The sequence below is a fragment of the Pieris napi genome, chromosome 11 (assembly GCF_905475465.1).
Source record: "Pieris napi chromosome 11, ilPieNapi1.2, whole genome shotgun sequence".
Lineage (NCBI taxonomy): Eukaryota > Metazoa > Arthropoda > Insecta > Lepidoptera > Pieridae > Pieris > Pieris napi.
In genome coordinates this window covers 4,709,392-4,729,855 of record NC_062244.1, presented here as the reverse complement: position 1 = coordinate 4,729,855, position 20,464 = coordinate 4,709,392, and the positions used below count along the sequence as shown (strand labels likewise).

The window sequence follows — 20,464 nt, the reverse complement described above, 5'->3', positions numbered from 1 at the left end:
TTTTATTAATCACATTTTTTAATAGGATACGCGTACTAAACCGAAAAACCTGTTCTTCAGAAACAAGAAATTTCGGCTTATAATATGTTATATCTATATATATATCTATATATATAAAAGAAAGTCGTGTTTGTTACAACACTTATAACTCGAGAACGGCTGGACCGATTGCCATGGTTTTTGATTTGTTGGATTTGTTTCCGTCCCGAATAGCAGAATAATAAAATATCGGATAAGTTATCGAATAACAATAAATTAATTAATTAATTTTACGAATGCAAAAACCATATGGTGCCATCTGTTGACAAAACTACGCATCATTTTACGTCGAATTCGTGTCAGTTCAAGAAATTCCGATCTTGAGGTGAACGAGGAGATGCATAACCATGCTTTGATCCTGATCAAAAGATGTTGGATATCAGAAAGTGCTTAACATGCAGTATCGTATATTGACGCTAGAAAAGAAGATGCCTAAGGTGTAAAACTGCCATTCTTCTTTCGCAATGGCAAGCAATAAAACATTTCTGTATTTGCAAAAAAGTTGTATTAATGTAACACTTAACATTAATGAAATCCTAAAATAAGTTAAATTAAATTAATAACGATATTATAAGGTTGTAGGGCGGAACGAAGTTAGCCAGGTCAGCTAGTATTATATATATTTGTTTTCTTATCTAGTATTATTATGACTTTCATAAGAAATCTTTTTAGATGGTGTAGTATTATTTTATAATATGAAGTGTACTACAGCTATTATTATATATTAAGAAAATAATGTGCGTTTGCCTTTAAAAAATTAGGACAAAATTGCGTAAATTTAGTCGTTAGCAGATTTGCTAAGCAAAATGGTAAAAACTGCAAGCTACGATACGAGCTACATCGATTCAGACATAAATAATGTAATTTGTTAACACAAAACGCATGACACGATTTAAACAATAACTTCAAATTGCATCGTATATGGTTCTAATAGGTCATCGTAAATTAATCCCTCGAATCAGCATTAAGACGGGCTTGTTAAATTTTTTGTGACAATTATAACGCAGATTATATGAAGGCGCGTAATAATAATACATAATTAACTTGCAGTCTCAGCAGATTCATTCCCCGTTGAGTATATTTCTTATCGCCGCATCTCACTTGACTTAATGCCCTATAACCAAATTAATATAAATATATGGTGCAGAGGGACAGTGAATCTCCATCGCGTTCGGTATTGACTATTGAGCCTCTTATTTTACCTCGCTCCAAGTCTTTTCGGTTCTCTTTGCCTAATCTCCAACTGTACGACGGCATGTTTGCTTGGGCGGCCACGATTCCGCTTTCCATGTGGGTTCCAATCAAGCGCCTACTTGGGGATATAATTGGAATCCCCTTGGAGTGTATGTCCTATCCATTTCCACTTGCGAAGGTTGCTCGGGCCTAGGCGTGAAGCAATGTCTTCTTCTGTACCTCCAGTTTCAGACACGACGATTCCGAGGTAAACAAATTTGTGAACGCTTTCCACATCCTATATTAGCAATGGGGTGCGGTTCCAAACTCCAACACGCATTTCTTTCGTTTTCCGGTGTTGATTTTGAGTAGGTGGACATTGATGTAAAGTGGCCAAGTAGGTGGTGGATATGTGTCTTGCGAGGCACCAGATATGGACAATGCTGTGGGACGAAAGGTGTCCTCAAAGTGCTCATGACAGCGTTGTAGTTGTCCTTCTAAAGTAAAGATAAGCTGACCGTCTTTTGACACATCACTGCCTAGATTATGGTAGCTTTATATAGCTCTCTCATGTTGCCGGTGTAAGCACAACCTTTTGTATTTTCGCGATTTGTCCTCCTGTCATTTTTGAGTTCCCTACGCACGCTTATCCTATATATACGCTTTGGATATTAGGCGCTCAATGCAGCAAGAAGGCGACTTTAACCTTTTGCTATAAATTTTATAATAGGCGAATGGGGGAACATTGACAAAAGTTTAATTTTTGAATTCTATACCTACTCTTATTTCCTATCTATTATTCATATGTACAGATAAAAAAAAGTTTATTTTTAAATAGAATTTATACTTTTGTAAAATAGTCTGAATCAAACGTTCTACGATAATCGTTCTGTTGCTGTTATTTTATGTTTATTAATTATTTTTATGCCTTAGTCAAATCATTATCTTAATTTTTTTACTATGACAAGGCTGCTATTATAATATTTAGCTAGTACAAAAACTTTTACTTAGTCTTTCTTAAGAGGAAGACTTAAGATTCTAAAAGTAAGTTTAACATCACTGATATATTATATACCACGAACTCGTATTTTATACCTTTTAGATTCGTTGGCTTATATCCTTATTTTACTCCTGCAATAATTTGTAGAGCAAACACGGGTTGGTCATTATTGTTAAAATATATTAATCTGTACTTTTTGAAAGATGATTATTATTAAAGCCATTTGCCAATAGGTCTTACTTATGGATTTTATAATAAATTTGTATTTTTTACAAATTTACCTGTCTAGATTTGTGTTGTTCGCTCAACGACCCAGCTTCCTATATCGTGGAAATCTAGGATCGTGGTGTTTTACAAATTGTACTTTTGCTTTGTTAATAATATATACCTCGAAAAGAAAACGGGCCCTTTTTGGAAACAATATAATTGTAGATATTGTAACATTGTGAGTTTATCTTATTTTGGTAATCTCTCTTTGGAAATGGAACATTAAATGCACACCGATACATAAAGGAACCCCTAATTCCAAATGCACAACCACATTGACTGCTCTTGAAGAAGATTTCTTTTCTTCTGGAGGACAATGTTCGCCCGCACCGTTCTGGTGACGTGGAAGCGTTCCAAGAAGTTGGGATCCGGATGGGAGTCGTTTAGCTTGGCCGAAGTCTTCAATCCAATTGAGCTTGTCTGGGATCTTCGAAAGATACGAGTAAGATCAGCGCAAACTGCTCCAACAGGGAGCCAAAAAGAGCCATTGCAGAAGAGAACGTATACCTCAAAACGTTATTAAAATGATTTTTGACTTGACTTTATATATTTTAAGCTATTGTTACAAATACTTCATAAGGCATATTCAGTTTTATCATTTCGCATTGTTAGATTGGAATTGTTTTATTTTACATAAATTATGTACTATATATACTTATAAAATAAATTCACGCTAAATAATTTATACTGTTGTTTTGGCCTTGAGACATGTAATAGCAATATCATTAAAATTAATTATCAATTACGAATATATTTATTGCAATAAATTGATGTTTTAAACCCTATTTATATTTGGGTTTGCTATTCAGATGAGGTGAGTTTCAGCGAGAGCCAACACCGCGATAATGTGACGCAAATGGAAGTCTTGCGCACCATATTTTGACAGAGGGTCCGCGATTGTTAAGGTTTTGCTACGTATAGGTTCGCTAGGGTACCATTAAGAGGTCAAAAGGAGCTAAAGAGAGGCTGTGCAGATAAAGAGAAAGGGTACCATATCCCAGAACACAGAATTATTTTTTACAGGTTCATAAAGTATTTAGATAATTGCACAATTCGCGTTGTACGTTTAAGGTATACTTTATACATACATACATCCACGTTTGTTAAGTTTGTTGGTACTATACATAGTATTTAACGCAATAACTGTCTGAAAAGACTTCAGACACATTAGATTATTGCGCAATATATTAGTTATATATAAATGTATTGCATTAACATCATAACTTGTACTTTCATGGTGTTCTTTTCAGGCCATTCTTGAACTTATTATTAACTGGGTACAGTTGTTTTCATAGGCCTTCATATGACGCGATTCTAATAAATGTGGTTCATAGACGCTATCACTACCCGATGGTACATTAGTTCGTTCCCAGCCTTTTAAGTATAAGTACGTACGATTCCCATTGTTTGACTTTAAAAGTTATAACATATATTCTTCATGAATACAGCAAGTGAAACTTAAGACGAAGCTAGTATATTTAAACTATATTATCAAAGAAATACGAGTTATCAGAAATTGGTATAAAAGTCGTCGAAACGTGTGAAAAGTATGTTAATACGATGAGGGAATTGACTAGAAGCACGTTACTTACGTTACTGGCAGCATCACTGGTGAGTACCGGAGAAATTGTTTTAAATTTGATTATCTTGGCAGGGTCATATGACCTGAGAGGTTGGGAGCTTAAAACGAATGCGCTTCGTTTCATTCTGGTTACTCACTTTCTGGATTTTTGAGTGTATAATTGATTGTCTAGCAATAATGTATCCATTTAATGTTCATTACCTAACAGCTGTCACTTGCGTTAATTTAGTACACGTGGACATACGCGCATTGTTATAAAAAGACTAGCAAACTCGGCGAACTCCCTTTCGCCACCAGATGGCTTCGTTTTATGTAACATTTCGTTTGGTGATCCGCTTTTCTTTTGAAATTTTTCCTGAATTTTCTTCTGAAGCCCGAGACCTTTCCAACGAATGCAAAACCGTGGAAATCGGTTCGTGCGTTCTGGAGTTATAGCGTCAGGAAGGAAAACCCGACTTATTTTTATATAGTAGATATTAAAGACAATTTTGCTATAAAATACATTATTGAAATAACTGTAGGTAGATATGTATTTTTTAGATATTTTTAAGACGAAGGAATATTTTTTTGTTACCATTTACGCAGCGCCACATCAGAAACTCTCAAAGAGGGATTCCTTTTCTCACTTTTTATTCATACTCCGGTGTTATTGAAATTGGTTATTAATAGATTATTGAAAAAAATATTCTTGTAAGTTTGAACCTACTGGTTATAGAGCCTTCAACGTAACAATCAAACCACCTTTTATCTTTATTATTACTATATGGATTGGATACTATACTTATACATGATTCAAATTTGTGGATTTGGTATCGCTTATAAGAACAATCAAGGAAATTTTCTTTAAAACTAACTCTTGCAAGCTACAATTTTTTACATGACATTAATTTTAAAGCAATTATCGTAAAGTTTCATACAAAAAATTCAGTACAAATTTCATAGTTTATAGCGCAATTTTTTGACTATCAGTCAACTTTATCCTTGTCCATAAATCTAATCTATTATCTATAACAATAACTAATACGCTGATTTTACACTTAAAACACAGTTTCTCAATATCTCTTATCTTACAATATCATCGTATGCCTAAATTCATGACTTGAAGCTTTTTATACTTGGTACTCGTTCACAATTGGGTCGTTCCTACCCTGTTCGGGGGAGTTTATCATAAATAATAACCTAGAAAAACTTATATAATACTACGAATATGTATGTATGACTAATTTTAATCAAACTGATAAAAAATTCAAATGCTATAAAAAAAAATTCTCTTTTTCAAATTAAATTTTAACAAGTTCCGATAACGTAACTTTAACGCTACTATCGTTTAAGTAAAGTAAAATGTAATTATTAAAATAACAAGAATGTAATTAAAACGATATATTACTTTACGTATTATATAACGATAAAACCATAGGACACATTTCACGTTATAAGATAAAAACAATTATGGCCTTTTCAAAGTGAGAGCATCAATTTTTTATTGCCTTCTTTTTTAGTTTTCGAATTCGTTAACGTATGATTTAAGATAGGAAGACTGAATATATCAATTAGAAATTGTGAACTTAAAGGAACTTTGCACAAATTATCTTTATTATGCTAAAAAAGGCCAAAATGGGCACACAAATACCGAAAAGAAGATTAATATAGAAACGTGTTTAAATAATAGTATCTGAATAGAATTTTTAAGTATCTATTATAATTATTTATACTAAAATAAGGAAGAATTTTGCTGTTCCCCGTATTTGTTTAGATCACGGCTCATCAAAAACAGGTCCACTGTTGTTAATTCTCTCAAACATGAAGTCAGGCTGTTTAAACAGTGTTTTAATGCAGTGGCATTGATGGCAGATGGGAAGAAACAATGAAAATATCATATTTATAAACAATATTTCTAATAAACAAAACTGTATTCTAAAATTTTATATCATACCGGCTTTAGTACTTAAATAATGTGAACCTGAACTGACTCCTATAATGACACGCTTGTATCGCTTATCCCTAAATTGTGGAATGGTACCCAGGTCGTGCAACCTGTGCCTAAGAAAAGTAGCCGTTACGACCCTACTAACTATCGACCGATTTCGGTGATCTCTGTTCTCTACAAGATTAAGGAGTGTTTATTGAATAGTCGAATACTAGGAATATGATCTGTTGAGCGATCGCCAATATGGTTTCTTAAATTTATTTAATCTTTAGTTCAAACAATATACTGGTACAACAATAGACAGCAGATTTCTTGAAGGAGCGCTCACTTAACGTGATCGTCGGTGGCTGCTCTTCTGATCTGGTAGCTGTGAATGCCGGTGTACCACAAGGATATAGATATTCTCTGTGCGACTCTTTTTTTGATACATATCAACGATATCCTGAAATCAAGTCGAGTCGAGAAACGATATTTAATGTTATAGGGAGGTTATGGTTGAACGTCTAAATTGGACCTTAAAGTAGGTTTCGGATTGGGGCGAACCTAGTCCAATTTAACACAAATAAAACACAGGAATCTCTAATGAGTTGCAAAAAGAGTGCTTTTGGCTTTCGTCCAACTTTCCGGGGTTGCTTCTTTGGAAATAGCTGACCATCTTAAGTTGCTTGGCGTTACCTTGTTAGCCGATCTCAACTTTGGGCGTTTTATTCGCTCAAAGGCCCAGCTTTAGGTATTATGGCATCAATAAAGTAAATTTTTCGGTTGGATGTAGGTTTCCTTCATCGTTTATTTTGCAAATAGAAGGCAAAATATATTGGCGCACAAATCGGAGGCTTTTACGCTTCAAGTGCTCATGTGTATATATTTTTTTTTAATTTCAGTTAGTTTCGGTGGATGGTTGCAAAATAAAACTTAACGATGGAAACGAGATTCCAAACTTTGCTTTTGGTACATTTAGACTGGTAAGTTTTTTTGTTTAGAAACGTTCGATCGGCCTATATTAAATAAAATTGTATGTTTATATAACTTTAAACTAAACTTAACTTTAACTATACTTAGCAATTGCGTATTGAATTTTTAACACTTTTATTTAAACATTTGGTTGTCTGTAAAGTCGGTTTACGGACAATAATTTTACGTGATAACGTCATAAGAAAACATTGGAAAAAATTGCTTAAGGTACTGATAGAGTTCAATATTCACTTGTCACGGAAGATCAAAGATTCGCCGTTTATAAATTTGTTGAGTTGAACCGAACCAAGCATAGAGCTAATATCGCTACGATCATTTTTGATCTTTCTAGCGAACGATTTTTGCTCGTAAAATAAAAAATTATGACCTGCATACTTATGACTTAGCTTTAGGTAGCCAGTATGCTCGCCAGACCGTTCCATAAATGATGAATCCTGAATCACTCCTGTTTACTTTTCTGTAATGTAACATTCGCAAGAATGATCATTAAGAGTGATCATTTATCAGGACATTCAAAAAGATATATGCAAGTACGTAACGGCAATTATATACCGTATTGTAAGTTAAGTTAAGTACCTTTAATGTTAAGAAAAAGATTTAATATATTGGCGTTTTTGTTTCTTAGAAAACTCCTACACAATCAATTATACGAGCGATTGAAGCGGGCTATCGACTTATTGATACAGCTGCCTTTTACGCAAATGAAGAAGAAATAGGAAAAGGTATACGCGATGTCATTGAACGAGGGATCGTTACACGTGATGAATTGTTTATCAGTGGAAAAGTATGTACATTCATTTATTACCCGATATCAGACTTTTTTATTCAAATTTTACGCCGGTCACTTATAATTAATTAACGTAGGTTTATTATTAATTAGTAGTTTCTAGTAGTGTCTTCTTTCAGATTTTCTATGCTCAGCTCAGCTTATTTAAGATCACAATTGTCTCATGTTGAGAAGGCATCTTAAATTAGGGCTAGAAATTCGGATTGTCCATTATATTACCCCTATTATAGAACCATAATAATTATAGTAGTCTAGTCGACAAGTTGAAAATGGAACAAAATAGAGATACTGCTCTTAAAATTATGTGCGATAGCTCATTGGATCCGGAATGACGTCTAGAAAAATGTACTAAAAGCGTGTATTAGCATTTAAAAAATTGCAAAAGTTATAGACAATTAAAGATGAAAAAAAATGGCATTTAGTTTTTTGCCAATATTATAAACTATTAATATTGAAGAAATTTCATAAAGATTCTGAAAGAGGAGGAAATTTCCAATAAAAAACTCCTTACTCCCGGAACTCTATCTCCATTATTTATAATTTTAATTGAACGCTGAAAAGAGGTCTGCGCGTGACATTTTTAGGATTCGCGCGTGGCGTCAAAAGCGAGTACGGCACATTAATTAATTTATTTATTTAAAAAAAAAAAATTTTTAAATAAAAGTAATATTCATGATAATCAAAAAATTTAAAAAAAAAAAAATTCTATACTTTGTTATATATGGTTGGTTTTGTTAATTTTAGAAGTTTTAGAAAAAAAATAAAAAAAAGTTGAATATTTGTTTATAACAACTTGGTAAGTTAATAAACAATAGAATTGTTAATAAAAAAAAAAATTCTGTTACTTTATAGAGGACTGTCAATTATGGTTTTTCCTCCTCTTTCAGAATCTTTATTTGAAATTTCTTAAATATTAATAGTTTATTAACTATTGGCAAAAAACTAAATGCCATTTTTTTTTTCATCTTTAATTGTCTATAACTTTTGCAATTTTTTATGTGCTAATACACGCTTTTAGCACATTTTTCTAGACGTCATTCCGGATCCAATGAGCTATCGCACATAATTTTAAGAGCAGTATCTCTATTTTGTTCCATTTTCAACTTGTCGACTAGACTATAGGACGGTTAGGTAGTTTAGTGAAATAAGTATTTAAAGGTTTTTTTCAATTCCATAAACCTATTTTAATCTAAAACTGGCCGTTAACTATTACTAAAGGGCTTTGAGTAAGGCTATCTTAAAATTACAGTTGTTTTACCAATGGGGCAGACACAATTCTGCAAGACTTATGTGATTTTTTTAAATATTTTTTTATTATTATTATTGATATAATCATCAATCGGCTTTATGGGTACGCTCGTAACTAAATCCAATGGATACAAATCATTAGACATAACGCTCCGTGTCAATACTTGTTGGACTGATATGCTTTTGACCAATCTCAAGGGCTTGTAGTTTTTATGGACATAACTTTCATCTAAACAAATTATTGGCTTTCTTTCTGCATGTTTCAACATAAAGATACTGGAATATTCTAGATCATAGTTTGCTACATAAAATAAGATTAGTTTTATATTAAATTGGCACCGTAATACTTTTACAATACATCTAAATAAAAGTATTTTAAATTTATAGATCTTAAATAGTAATATCTCCAGGCAGATATGTCATTGCGCTCAATTAACAAAGAACGTTCATTTTTGTTTTTCTTAAATTCATAGCCATTTGCCAATAATACTCGGCGAAGAGTTTCCCGACATCCAGTAAATCCTATGCTTTCCATTCCAGCAAAAGTGTTCTCAATGTTGGAACTTGTTTTCTAACAATATAAAATTCTATAATTTTGTTGCGATTAGCATCCATGTCAAAATTGTCCAAATGAGACACTGTTGGTTTATGAGGTCGTTATTTTCCAGGTGTACTCTAGACACCTTGATTTGTTACCCCTTCTTTTTTTATTCTGTGTATTTTTTTTTTTTTTAAAGACAATTCACACCAATTGACCTAGTCCCATGCTAAGCTGGTGAAGCTTGTGTTATGGGTACTAGGCAACGGATATACATACATATTATAGATAGATATACATATAAATACATATTTAAACACCCAAGACCTAAGAACAACACCAAATGCTCATCACATCGATGTTCGCCTCAGCCGGGGATCGAACCCGGGACCCATGGATTCGCAGTCAGGGGTACTAACCACTAGACCAATGAGTCGTCAAACAAAGAGTGTATTGATATTACACTTACACCTGGAAAAAACAATGAAAAGTTTATTATCACACACTTTTTTTTTAAATATACTTGAAAAGTATTGAAAATTTTACCAGTGATGGTAGCCATTTCTGTAAAGTACTGGTTCTAGGATTTTATTATATCTTTCAGCTCTAAATCAGTGAGCTTACCAATAGTTCTCACTATTGAATCGACTCCTTCTACATCCTCCAGATTTCCTGTGAAAGAAACGAAATATTCAATATCAAATAAAACAAAGTTTAGCCTATTATACCTGTTAACTATTCGGAAAAAATATATAATACTAGCAGACCGGCCAAGCGTTGCTGTGGCTAAGGTTTTTGTTATATTACATAAGTAAACTATTCAAGGGAAACGTTAGGAGGACTTATGTGAAAGGTAGTAGATAGCTTATGTAAAACGTTGGTACTTTTAATACAGCGCCATCTGTTAGAATTGTATCAAATAATAAACAAATATTTGCAATAAAATAATATTGCGGGTATAAATTGAGATGTAATCCTATCTTTTAAGTTAGATCAAACTGCACACGGTGTGCAAATTTGATTGAAATCGGTTCGGTAGTTTAGGAGTCCATAACGGACAAACAACGTGACACGTAATTTATATATATTAATATATATAAAAATGAGTAATGGAAAAATGGAGTAGTAGTTTCCACGAGAAAAATTACTTCTTTTCAAGATAGCCCAAAACCCCATTTTCCAAAACTTTAAGGCCATTGTCTAACCTCATTTCGATTTCACGAGCAAAGACAACCTAACATTGTTGTGAATATAAAAAAATCAAACAAATTTAAATTAATTTATTCGTTTAATGCCTTGAAATAAACTTGATAACCTGATTTGTGTCAGATTCGTAGGTTTTTTCATAAATATTTGTTACAGCTACCAAACACTAACCATAGTAAGGAGGAAGTCATACCAGCACTTAAGTTGTCGTTAAGAAAGCTCGGATTAGAATACCTAGATATGTACTTGATACATTCGCCGATGGCAACGACGGTAATTTTATTTTTTTATGCTGTTACGAGTTGTTCCCTTCCACGCATCGCAGTGGCATATTGTGATTGAATGGTTGAGAAATGAGAAGCAAAACAAAGAAAACATTTCATATAAGTTTAATTTTGCAATACTTGAAAAAAAATAAAAAAATAGGTGCGTGTACTTATGTACGCGCGTAAGAAGTTTTACTTCTTTGGTATTATTAAAAATAGTTTTTGATTGCATGCAAATAATTAATTACAATTAAATAATCAAAGACTGGAAAAGGAGTCATTATAGTCACTAAGTTCAGTTTCATTTGAAAAATTAAATAAATAAATATTTTTTATTATTCTCTTACATTAAGTGTAACATAAATTCTATTATTATTCTAATGTTGTTTTTAAATTATGTCCAATGCCGTAGCATCTTCCGTGGGCAACTTCATTCTGTTAATTTTGTGTCACGGTGCGCGCGCATCGTAAAATTTCACTCTCATCAATTTTTCATAACGCGCCTTAAGAAGTAAAACTTCAAAAATCAAAAACAAATGATAAAAAATAGATAAAAACAATAAACTGAAAAAGTACTGGACCGATATCAAATATTTCACCGTTAGCTTGCTAAATTATCTCTGAGTAATTGTTATATATGTAGTTTATTTCCATAATATTTTGTAACATTAAAGGACGGCTGAAGAGTCCCGGGACAGAAAGCTTGTATAATTGTAAACATCTCATAATCGCAGGGTGAAGGTGAAAACATTTGTCTGGACTATGTCGAAACATGGCGCGAAATGGAAACCGCACAGAAGTTAGGATTAGCCAGGTCCATCGGTGTGTCCAATTTCAATAGCAAACAAATAAACAGGATCCTAACGTTATGTGACGTTCCACCGGCTGTCAACCAAATTGAGGTATTTAAACTAAAAATATGGTTGAATGTTATGAATTAGGTTTGAATTATTATATTATAATTAATTTGGTTTTGAATTTTTGTTTTTTTTTTATAAAGACAATTCACGCCAATATACCTAGTCCCATGCTAAGCTGGTGAAGCTTGTGTTATGGGTACTAGGCAACGGATATACATACATATTATAGATAGATAGACATATAAATACATGTTTAAACACCCAAGACCTAAGTACAACACCAAATGCTCATCACATCGATGTACGTCTCAGCCGGGGATCGAACCCGGGACCCATGGATTCGCAGTCAGGGGTACTAACCACTAGACCAATGAGTCGTCTGAATTAGTAAGACAATGAATGGACATCCATGTAACAATGTGAAACGAAAAAATTTACGATGCGTTTCCTTAAGAATTCTCTTGTCTTAATAAAGATATATATGAAACAACTTCTAGCCTCTTAAAATCATATTTAAGAGGCCCTGGTGAGTTAGCATTTTGCTTTACAATGGTATTATTTTCAGGTTAATCCCACGTATCCGAACCTCGCTTTGGTTGCGTACTGCAAGGTAAACAACATTGCAGTGATGGCTTATTCGCCCTTTGGGTACATGGTCCCTCGTCGAATTGATTTGGAAGATTTCAGTCCACCAAGATTTGATGACCCCTACCTTGTGAAGTTGGCAAATAAGTATGGAAAGAAGACGTCGCAAATCGCCATGCGTTATTTAGTAAGTTTTAAAAAGTCTGTTTCAAAATAATCTTTAACAAATTATTAACGATTTAATTCAAGTAATTTATTGATTACTCTGTAGAAAGGCGTTTTGATGAAAAGAGTCGGGATACTAATTATTTTAAATTGAAGTGATTTAATCAGAGTTTAGAGAGAGAGACCTATATTTTTAAGCTAAAAAGCTTTAAAGCTAAGTGAGCTTAGATATTAATTGAAAGTAAAAAAGGAAAATTATCGTTTTCACAACGAAACAAACCTGGTCTATTTTAAAAATTATTTTATTTATTCTATATTTTTAAATATTATTGCAAAAACGGAACGCATTGAAAATACTTCGGAGTTAATCGCGCTTAATCATTAAATATTATATTTTACTTCAATTTGAATTTACCCTTACTAATTATTCTACACATATTTCAATTATTGATTGTATTTTATAAATTTTTCAGGTCGACCGTTATCTCATACCCATTCCACGATCAGATAATCCGACCCATATACAAGAAAACATCGACGTTTATGACTTTAAACTGACGACGAAAGAGATTTCGACCATAAATACTTACGATATTAACACAAAAGTTTATGAATTTGGTTTTTTAAAAAATAATGTATTTTACAGCTTTTATCAGTCTTAGGAACCCATTTTAATATTTATTTCGTTGCTGATATTTAACTTGCTTGTCGAATGATTCCTTAAATTCCACGGTATAACTTCGTAGTTCTTTTATGTAAACACCAGCAACAGTGACTCGAAAGCTGTTCAATTTTGTAAATTAATTTGAAGGCAATCCAGATTTTTACTTGTTTATTGAAAAACAAGAGCATTGTTGGCCTAGTAGTTTCAGAGTGTGACTTTCAATACTTAGGTCGTAGGTTCGAACATCGGCTGTGCACCAGTGGACTTTCTGTATGCGTTTTACGGTGTTTTACGTTCTCGTATGGTGAAGGAAAACATTGTGACGAAACCGCATTGCCTGAGCCTTAAAATGTCGATAACGTGTTGTGCCCTGTCAGGCACAAAAAGCTGATCGCCTATATGGCTATTAGAAAATACAAATGGTCACGAAACAGATGCAGAAATCGGAGGCACAGATCTAAAAGGTTGTAGGACCACTGGTTATTTTATTGGATAACAAAACACGTGACACTTGTTGTTCGGTTCTGTTGTATTTGTTTATATTTCATACCCGTTAAGAATATATAAAATATTCTTCATAAATTTTGTAGAAGGTAAATTATTAATAAATGTGTGTAATAAAATCTGGTTGTATTATTTACATACAATTAAAATTAATCTCTGATGTACGTACTCGCATATCTTCCAAAAGGCTGCACATGAATATTTTTATAAGGTTTGTATTTTTAAAAAAATTATTCGGGGCTTAAATTAAAGCTTAACTAAAAATAAATATAGAGTCTCGATTAAGATCCAAGTTTTGTACACACGTTTGACAGGTTTGAAAAATACATATTTTTAGAGGAACATTTTAAAACTGATAAGGGCAAGTATGATTAAAAGTGCGCAGCTTTGTAGTCTCATAACATAGTCGTTTAAAATACTGTACAATAAAAGATCCAAGTTTCTCTTAAGCGGGCCATAGACAGACCGCATGTTGCAGTCAAGACCGACTGCAATATGCGGTTTTCTCAGGAACTGCTCGAGCGATCCGTGTATTGCTTAGAGCAGTCGGTATCGGCTGCAACAAGTAACCGATAAATTATGGTTAAGTCTAACACTATAGTGCCCTTTTTACAAATGTTTACTTCACTCAATGAATATCACCAGAAAGGTTTAGCGTTAGAAATAGTACTAAGAGTTCTTAACTTTAACTATACTTAGCAATTGCGTATTGAATTTTTAACACTTTTATTTAAAAATTTGGTTATCTGTAAAGTCGGTTTACGGACAATAATTTTACGTGATAACGTCAGAAGAAAACATTGGAAAAAATTTGCATACTTTTATGAATTGAATTATTATCACTAAATTATCTTTATTTTGTATTGAAAAGAAGAAGTTAATTGAAAAAAAATGTTTTTTCGACAAATTAACATACATACGTAAATTGTAGTATTTTTTTATTGCTTTAATTATACAGATTAATTACAAGTAAAATGCGTCACAAGCCAAACACTTAGGCCGATCGTGCCTCTCTATCGCTTGTACCGCGCTCTCGCTTGTGAAAGCGGGACGTGACAATGAAGCTCGGCTCAGGCGGAACGTGACATGTTTTTTTGTGCGTGCAGCCGGCGTTCATCGAATTATAAGATGTTATGACGTCACTATATGTTCGAAATAAATAACTAATTTTAAATTAAGTTTCGCAAGATACACGCAGAGTAACGCTGCTGTAAGCTTAAGGTGCTGATAGAGTTCAATATTCACTTGTCACGGAAGATCAAAGATTCGCCGTTTTTAAATTTGTAGAGTTGAACCGAACCAAGCATAGAGGTAACATCGCTACGAAAAATTTTATGATCTTTCTAGCGAACGATTTTTGCTCGTAAAATAAAATTTCATGACCTGCATATATAATTATGACTTAGCTAAAGGTAGCCAGTATGCTCGCTAAATGATTCCTGATACACTCCTGTATACTTTTCCGTAATGTAACATTCGCAAGCATGATCATTAAGAGTGATCATTTATCAGGACATTCAAAAAGATATATATGCAAGTATGTAACGGAAAATATACACCGTATTGTAAGTTTTTCTTTAATGTTAAGAAAAAAATGTAACATATTGGCGTTTTTGTTTCTTAGAAAACTCCTACACAATCCATTAGATGAGCGATTGAAGCGAACTATCGACTTACGCCCAAACCCAATAATCAATCCACAATCTCAGATTGAAACCAATTTGAGATCAGACCATAACAGTCGATCGATCTCCTATCTGCATCCCAATAACCATACCCTAAGCAGACAATCCATTTTTAGCGACGGATAAAATGCCATTTGTCGTTTTACCGTTTTCAATCATATTAGATAATCAATGTAAACCAAATAAAGTAAACAAAACCATACAAATAATATAAAAATATAAATGTGTATGTATAAAACATAACAAACAGTTTTTTTAATTATTTAAAAAACTGGTGTAAGTTAAAATCTGTTAAAATAATTTACTGTTGAAATCGAGCTTTCGTCAACTGTCATTTTCATACAAAGCTCTATCCACAGACACCGATACGACCTCCCATCCATTTGGATGAAGATTACTATCAGATTGGATTATGGATTGAGATATGGTTATTGGGTTCGGGCGTTATTGATACAGCTGCCTATACGCAAGTGGAGGAGAAATAGGAAAAGGTATACACGATGTTATTGAACGAGGGATAGTTACACGCGCTGAATTGTTTATCAGTGGTAAAGTATGTACGTTCATTTATTACTCGATATCAGACTTTCACTTATAATTAATTTACTTAGGTAAGTTGTAGTTTCTTCCTTCAACTATTCTATGTGTGAAGGCATGAGACCATTATGATCCTAAATTAGGGCCAGGAATTCGGATTGTCCATAAAATTACCTCTATTTTAGACTCATAGGATGGTTAGGTAGTTTAGTGAGTATTAAAAGGGTTTTTTTTCGATTCCGCAAACTTATTTTATCGTAAAACTAGCCGTTAACTATACTAAAGGACTTTGAATATGGCGGTCTTAAAATTACTGTTGTTTTACCAATGGGACAGACACAGTTCTGCAACTGTTTTATGACCATATTTTTAAATTATAGCTTTATGGTTACGCTCGTATCCAAATCAAAGGGAAGTAAATCATTAGACGCTCCGATTTGTCATTTGTTTTATAGTCTCACCCTCAAGATCATCACGTGTCGTAATCAGTATAGTGGTTTGAAACAAAAAGATGCGGCGGTAAACGTGCTAATAAGCTTAAGGTTTGATAACCTAAACGAAACATCTAAAATAATACAATTACATGATGCCCTTGTTTCAGAAAACGCTTAATTATAACTTGTCAAAGATAATAAATAATGCTTGCCCATGGCCTAATAATGAGTAAAGACGTCATTGATATTATTTTTGAATAATAAGTAGTCTTCAAATTGTATCATTATTACAGTAATTTGTAATGATAAGTATAATAATTATATACTTAGGATGTTTTTTACAAGTTTGACGGAACAAAAAATTATAATAAAGCGATCGATATTGTTAGTGTTTAATTAAAATCATAAAATAAAGGTTTAAGTTGCAAAAATGATATACCACGAAATCGTTTTCACCATACCACGAAAAGGTGGGAGCTAGTAGTTTATTGTTTATCAGAATGCCAAATCATAAAATGACTGCTTCACGACTGATTTGAGAGCGACCGCCGATGCGAAAACCGCTGGGTGAGTTCCAAAAGTGAGTTACGGAATCGCAAGGCAGCTCTTAAGTTGTCGTTAAAAAGCTCGGATAAGAATGCCTTAATATGTACTTGATACATACGCCGATGGCAACGATGGTAATTATTTTTTTATGTAGTAATTTATTCGTGTAATTGTTTTACTGTCAATCATGAAAACAATTCAAATGGATCCTGATGTCCGATAAATACATTTCAGCGTTATTAACTTCTTACAATGTTTGATGACGAATACATGTAATATGTAAACGAAAAAATGTAACATGAAACTTTTATCTACAAATTTGTTAATTATAACTTTGTAATATACTTTTTCATGGCGATAATTACTATATGTTAATTTTTTGTTATCTAAATTATGAATAAATTTATAAAATAGGTATAAGGATTCACTAACAAAACTTACGACTTCAAAAAACCGAATGTAATTTTTTAAATTAAATCTATACAAATTTAATAAAGAGGAAAATTTTGTATTTTTTATACCGTTATCAAATATTTCACAGTTAGCTCGCTAAATTATCCCTGATTAATAGTTGTATAATTTATTCCCAAATATTTTGTAACATTAAAGGACGGCTGAAGAGCAAAGGGACGCTTATATAGTTGTAAACATTACATCTCGTAATCACAGGGTGAAGGTGAAAACATTTGTCTGGACTATGTCGAAACATGGCGCGTAATGGATATCACACAGAAGAATTAGCCAGGTCCATCGGTGTGTCCAATTTCAATAGCAAACAAATAAACAGGATCTTATGTGACGTTCCACCGAAATTGAGGTATTTAAACTAAATATATGGAGGACATGTTAAAATATATTTAGCCAATTTTGAAACATTTTGATATTTGAACATTTGAATTTTATTATTTAGACAATGAATGGAAATCCATGTAAGAATATGAAACATAAAAGGCTACGATGCGTTTCCTTAAACAATCTCTTATCTTAAGAAAAATATATATAGCACTTTGCTTTGCAATGGTATTATTTTCAGGTTGATCCCACGTATCCGAACCTCGCTTTGGTAAGGCAAACAACGGATTTGTAAGATTTCAGTCCACCAAGATTTGATGAGCCCTACTTTGTGAAGTTAGCAAATAAGTAGGGAAAGAAGACGTCGCAAATCGCCATGCGTTATTTAGTAAGTTCTAAAAAGTAGTAACAATTTAGGAATGTCTCAAAAAAATCTTTAACAAATTATTAACTATTTAATTCACGTATGTACTCTGTTGAAAGGCGTTTTGATGAAAAGAGTACGGACACTATTTTATTTAAAATTGAAGTGATTTAATTAGAGTTTAGATTTACCCATATTTTTAAGCTAAAAAGCTTTAAAGATAAGTGAGCTTTAAAGCTTTTTAGCTTTATTTGAAAGTAAAAAAGTGAAATTATCGTTTTCATAACAAAACAAACCTGGTCTATTTTTATTATATTTTATTTATTCTATATATTTTAAATATAATTATTGTGAATATTTTGACTAAAATAAAAAAATAAACGACATAAACGGAACATATTGAAAATACTTCGGAGGTGCGTAATCATTAAATATTTTTTTTAAATTATAAAATTTGATATTTTTATTTGATGTTTACAATCAAGTATACAGTATTTACAATTTTCTTAACATACAAAGTAATAATAAAAATAATTAAAAATAAATAAAATGAAAATCAAAACAAATTTAAAAAGTTTGGTCCCTGTGGCAGTGTACCTTTAACGCTGGCAGCATCTCCTCGCTGTATTGCGATACTTATTCGTTGAGCCAGGAAAGTGCCAGCTCTGGGGTACTATCAACAAATCTATCTATCTATTTATATATCTTTATATATTATATTTTACTTCGATTTGAATCTATCCTTACTACACATATTTCAATTATTGACTGTATTTTATATATTTTTCAGATCGCCCCGACCCATATACAAGAAAACATCGACGTTTATGACTTTAAACTGACGACGAAAGAGATTTCGACCATAAATACTTACGATATTAACACAAAAGTATATGAATTTGGTTTTTTAAGAAATAATGTATTTTACAGCTTTTATCACTCTTAGGAACCCATTTTAATATTTATTTCATTGCTGATATTATACTTGCTTGTCGAATGATTCCTTAAATTCCACGGTATAACTTCGTAGTTCTTTTATGTAAACACCAGCAACAGTGACTCGAAAGCTGTTCAATTTTGTAAATTAATTTGAAGGCAATCCAGATTTTTACTTGTTTATTGAAAAACAAGAGCAATGTTGGCCTAGTAGTTTCAGAGTGTGACTTTCAATACTTAGGTCGTAGGTTCGAACATCGGCTGTGCACCAGTGGACTTTCTGTATGCGTTTTACGGTGTTTTACGTTCTCGTATGGTGAAGGAAAACATTGTGACGAATCCGCATTGCCTAAGCCTTAAAATGTCGATAACGTGTTGTGCCTTGTCAGGCACAAAAAGCTGATCGCCTATATGGCTATTAGAAAATACAAATGGTCACGAAACAGATGCAGAAATCGAAGGCACACAGGCCACTGGTTATTTTATTGGATAACAAAACATGTGACACATGTTGTTCGGTTCTGTTTTGTTTATATTTCATACCCGTGCAGAATATATAAAATATTCTTCATATGTATATAAAGTTTGTAGAAGATAAATTATTAATAAATGTGTGTAATAAAATCTGGTTGTATTATTTACATAAAATTAAAATTAATCTCTGATGTACGTACTCGCATATCTTCCAAAAGGCTGCACATGAATATTTTTTATAAGGTTTGTATTTTTAAAAAAAATATTCGGGGCTTAAATTAAAGCTTAACTAAAAATAAATATAGAGTCTCGATTAAGATCCAAGTTTTGTACAACACGTTTGACAGGTTTAAAAAATACATATTTTTAGACGAACACTTTAAAAACTGATAAAGGCAAATGTAATTAAAAGTGCGCAGCTTTGTAAGCCGCATAACAAAATCGTTTAAAAAAATGACTATATAAAAAGGGCCAAGTTTCTCGAATTAACCGATAAATCATTGGCGGTCTAAAACTATAGTGCCCTTTATACAAATATTTACTTCGCTCAATTAATATCACCAGAAAGGTTTAGCGTTAGAAATAGTACTAAGAGTTCTTACCAATTTTAACAATATTCAGTAGAGATAACAAATAAAAAAATAAAATCGGCCTGTTCTGCCTTTGCACGGCTATACATTTTTTCATATTTTAAAACATAATTACAATTATTGTAAAATTCTATTGGTTAAAGAACTTTTTAAATCGTTTCAGTAGTTTACACTAGTCTGGCCATAAATACTGTTGCATAAAAACTTTTCTCTTTTTCAACTTTTTAATTATTTTGAATTTGGAATACGTATTATATTTTAAAAACTTCTTTAGATTTTGCGCCATTTCACATATTTTTTCGTGTTCATTATCAAATTACAAT

General features: G+C 32.3%; 1 protein-coding gene across 3 annotated transcripts; it reads left to right on the top strand.

Moving 5' to 3' along the window:
* Positions 1–3,962: 3,962 nt before the first annotated feature.
* Positions 3,963–19,261, top strand: LOC125054005 (aldo-keto reductase AKR2E4-like). 3 transcript variants are annotated; one of them, XM_047655655.1, is made up of 8 exons: positions 3,963–4,090; positions 6,870–6,950; positions 7,586–7,744; positions 10,896–11,012; positions 11,740–11,907; positions 12,431–12,637; positions 13,089–13,148; positions 18,959–19,261. In XM_047655655.1, the coding sequence occupies exons 1-8, from the start codon at positions 4,040–4,042 to the stop codon at positions 19,085–19,087; spliced, it is 972 nt and encodes a 323-aa protein (XP_047511611.1). In that variant the 5' UTR covers positions 3,963–4,039; the 3' UTR covers positions 19,088–19,261. The 3 variants fall into 3 exon arrangements, with proteins under 3 accessions (XP_047511611.1, XP_047511610.1, XP_047511609.1); XM_047655654.1 differs by having other exon boundaries at positions 13,089–13,184; positions 18,995–19,261; XM_047655653.1 differs by lacking the exon at positions 18,959–19,261 and having other exon boundaries at positions 13,089–13,451.
* The last annotated feature ends 1,203 nt before the right edge of the window (positions 19,262–20,464 follow it).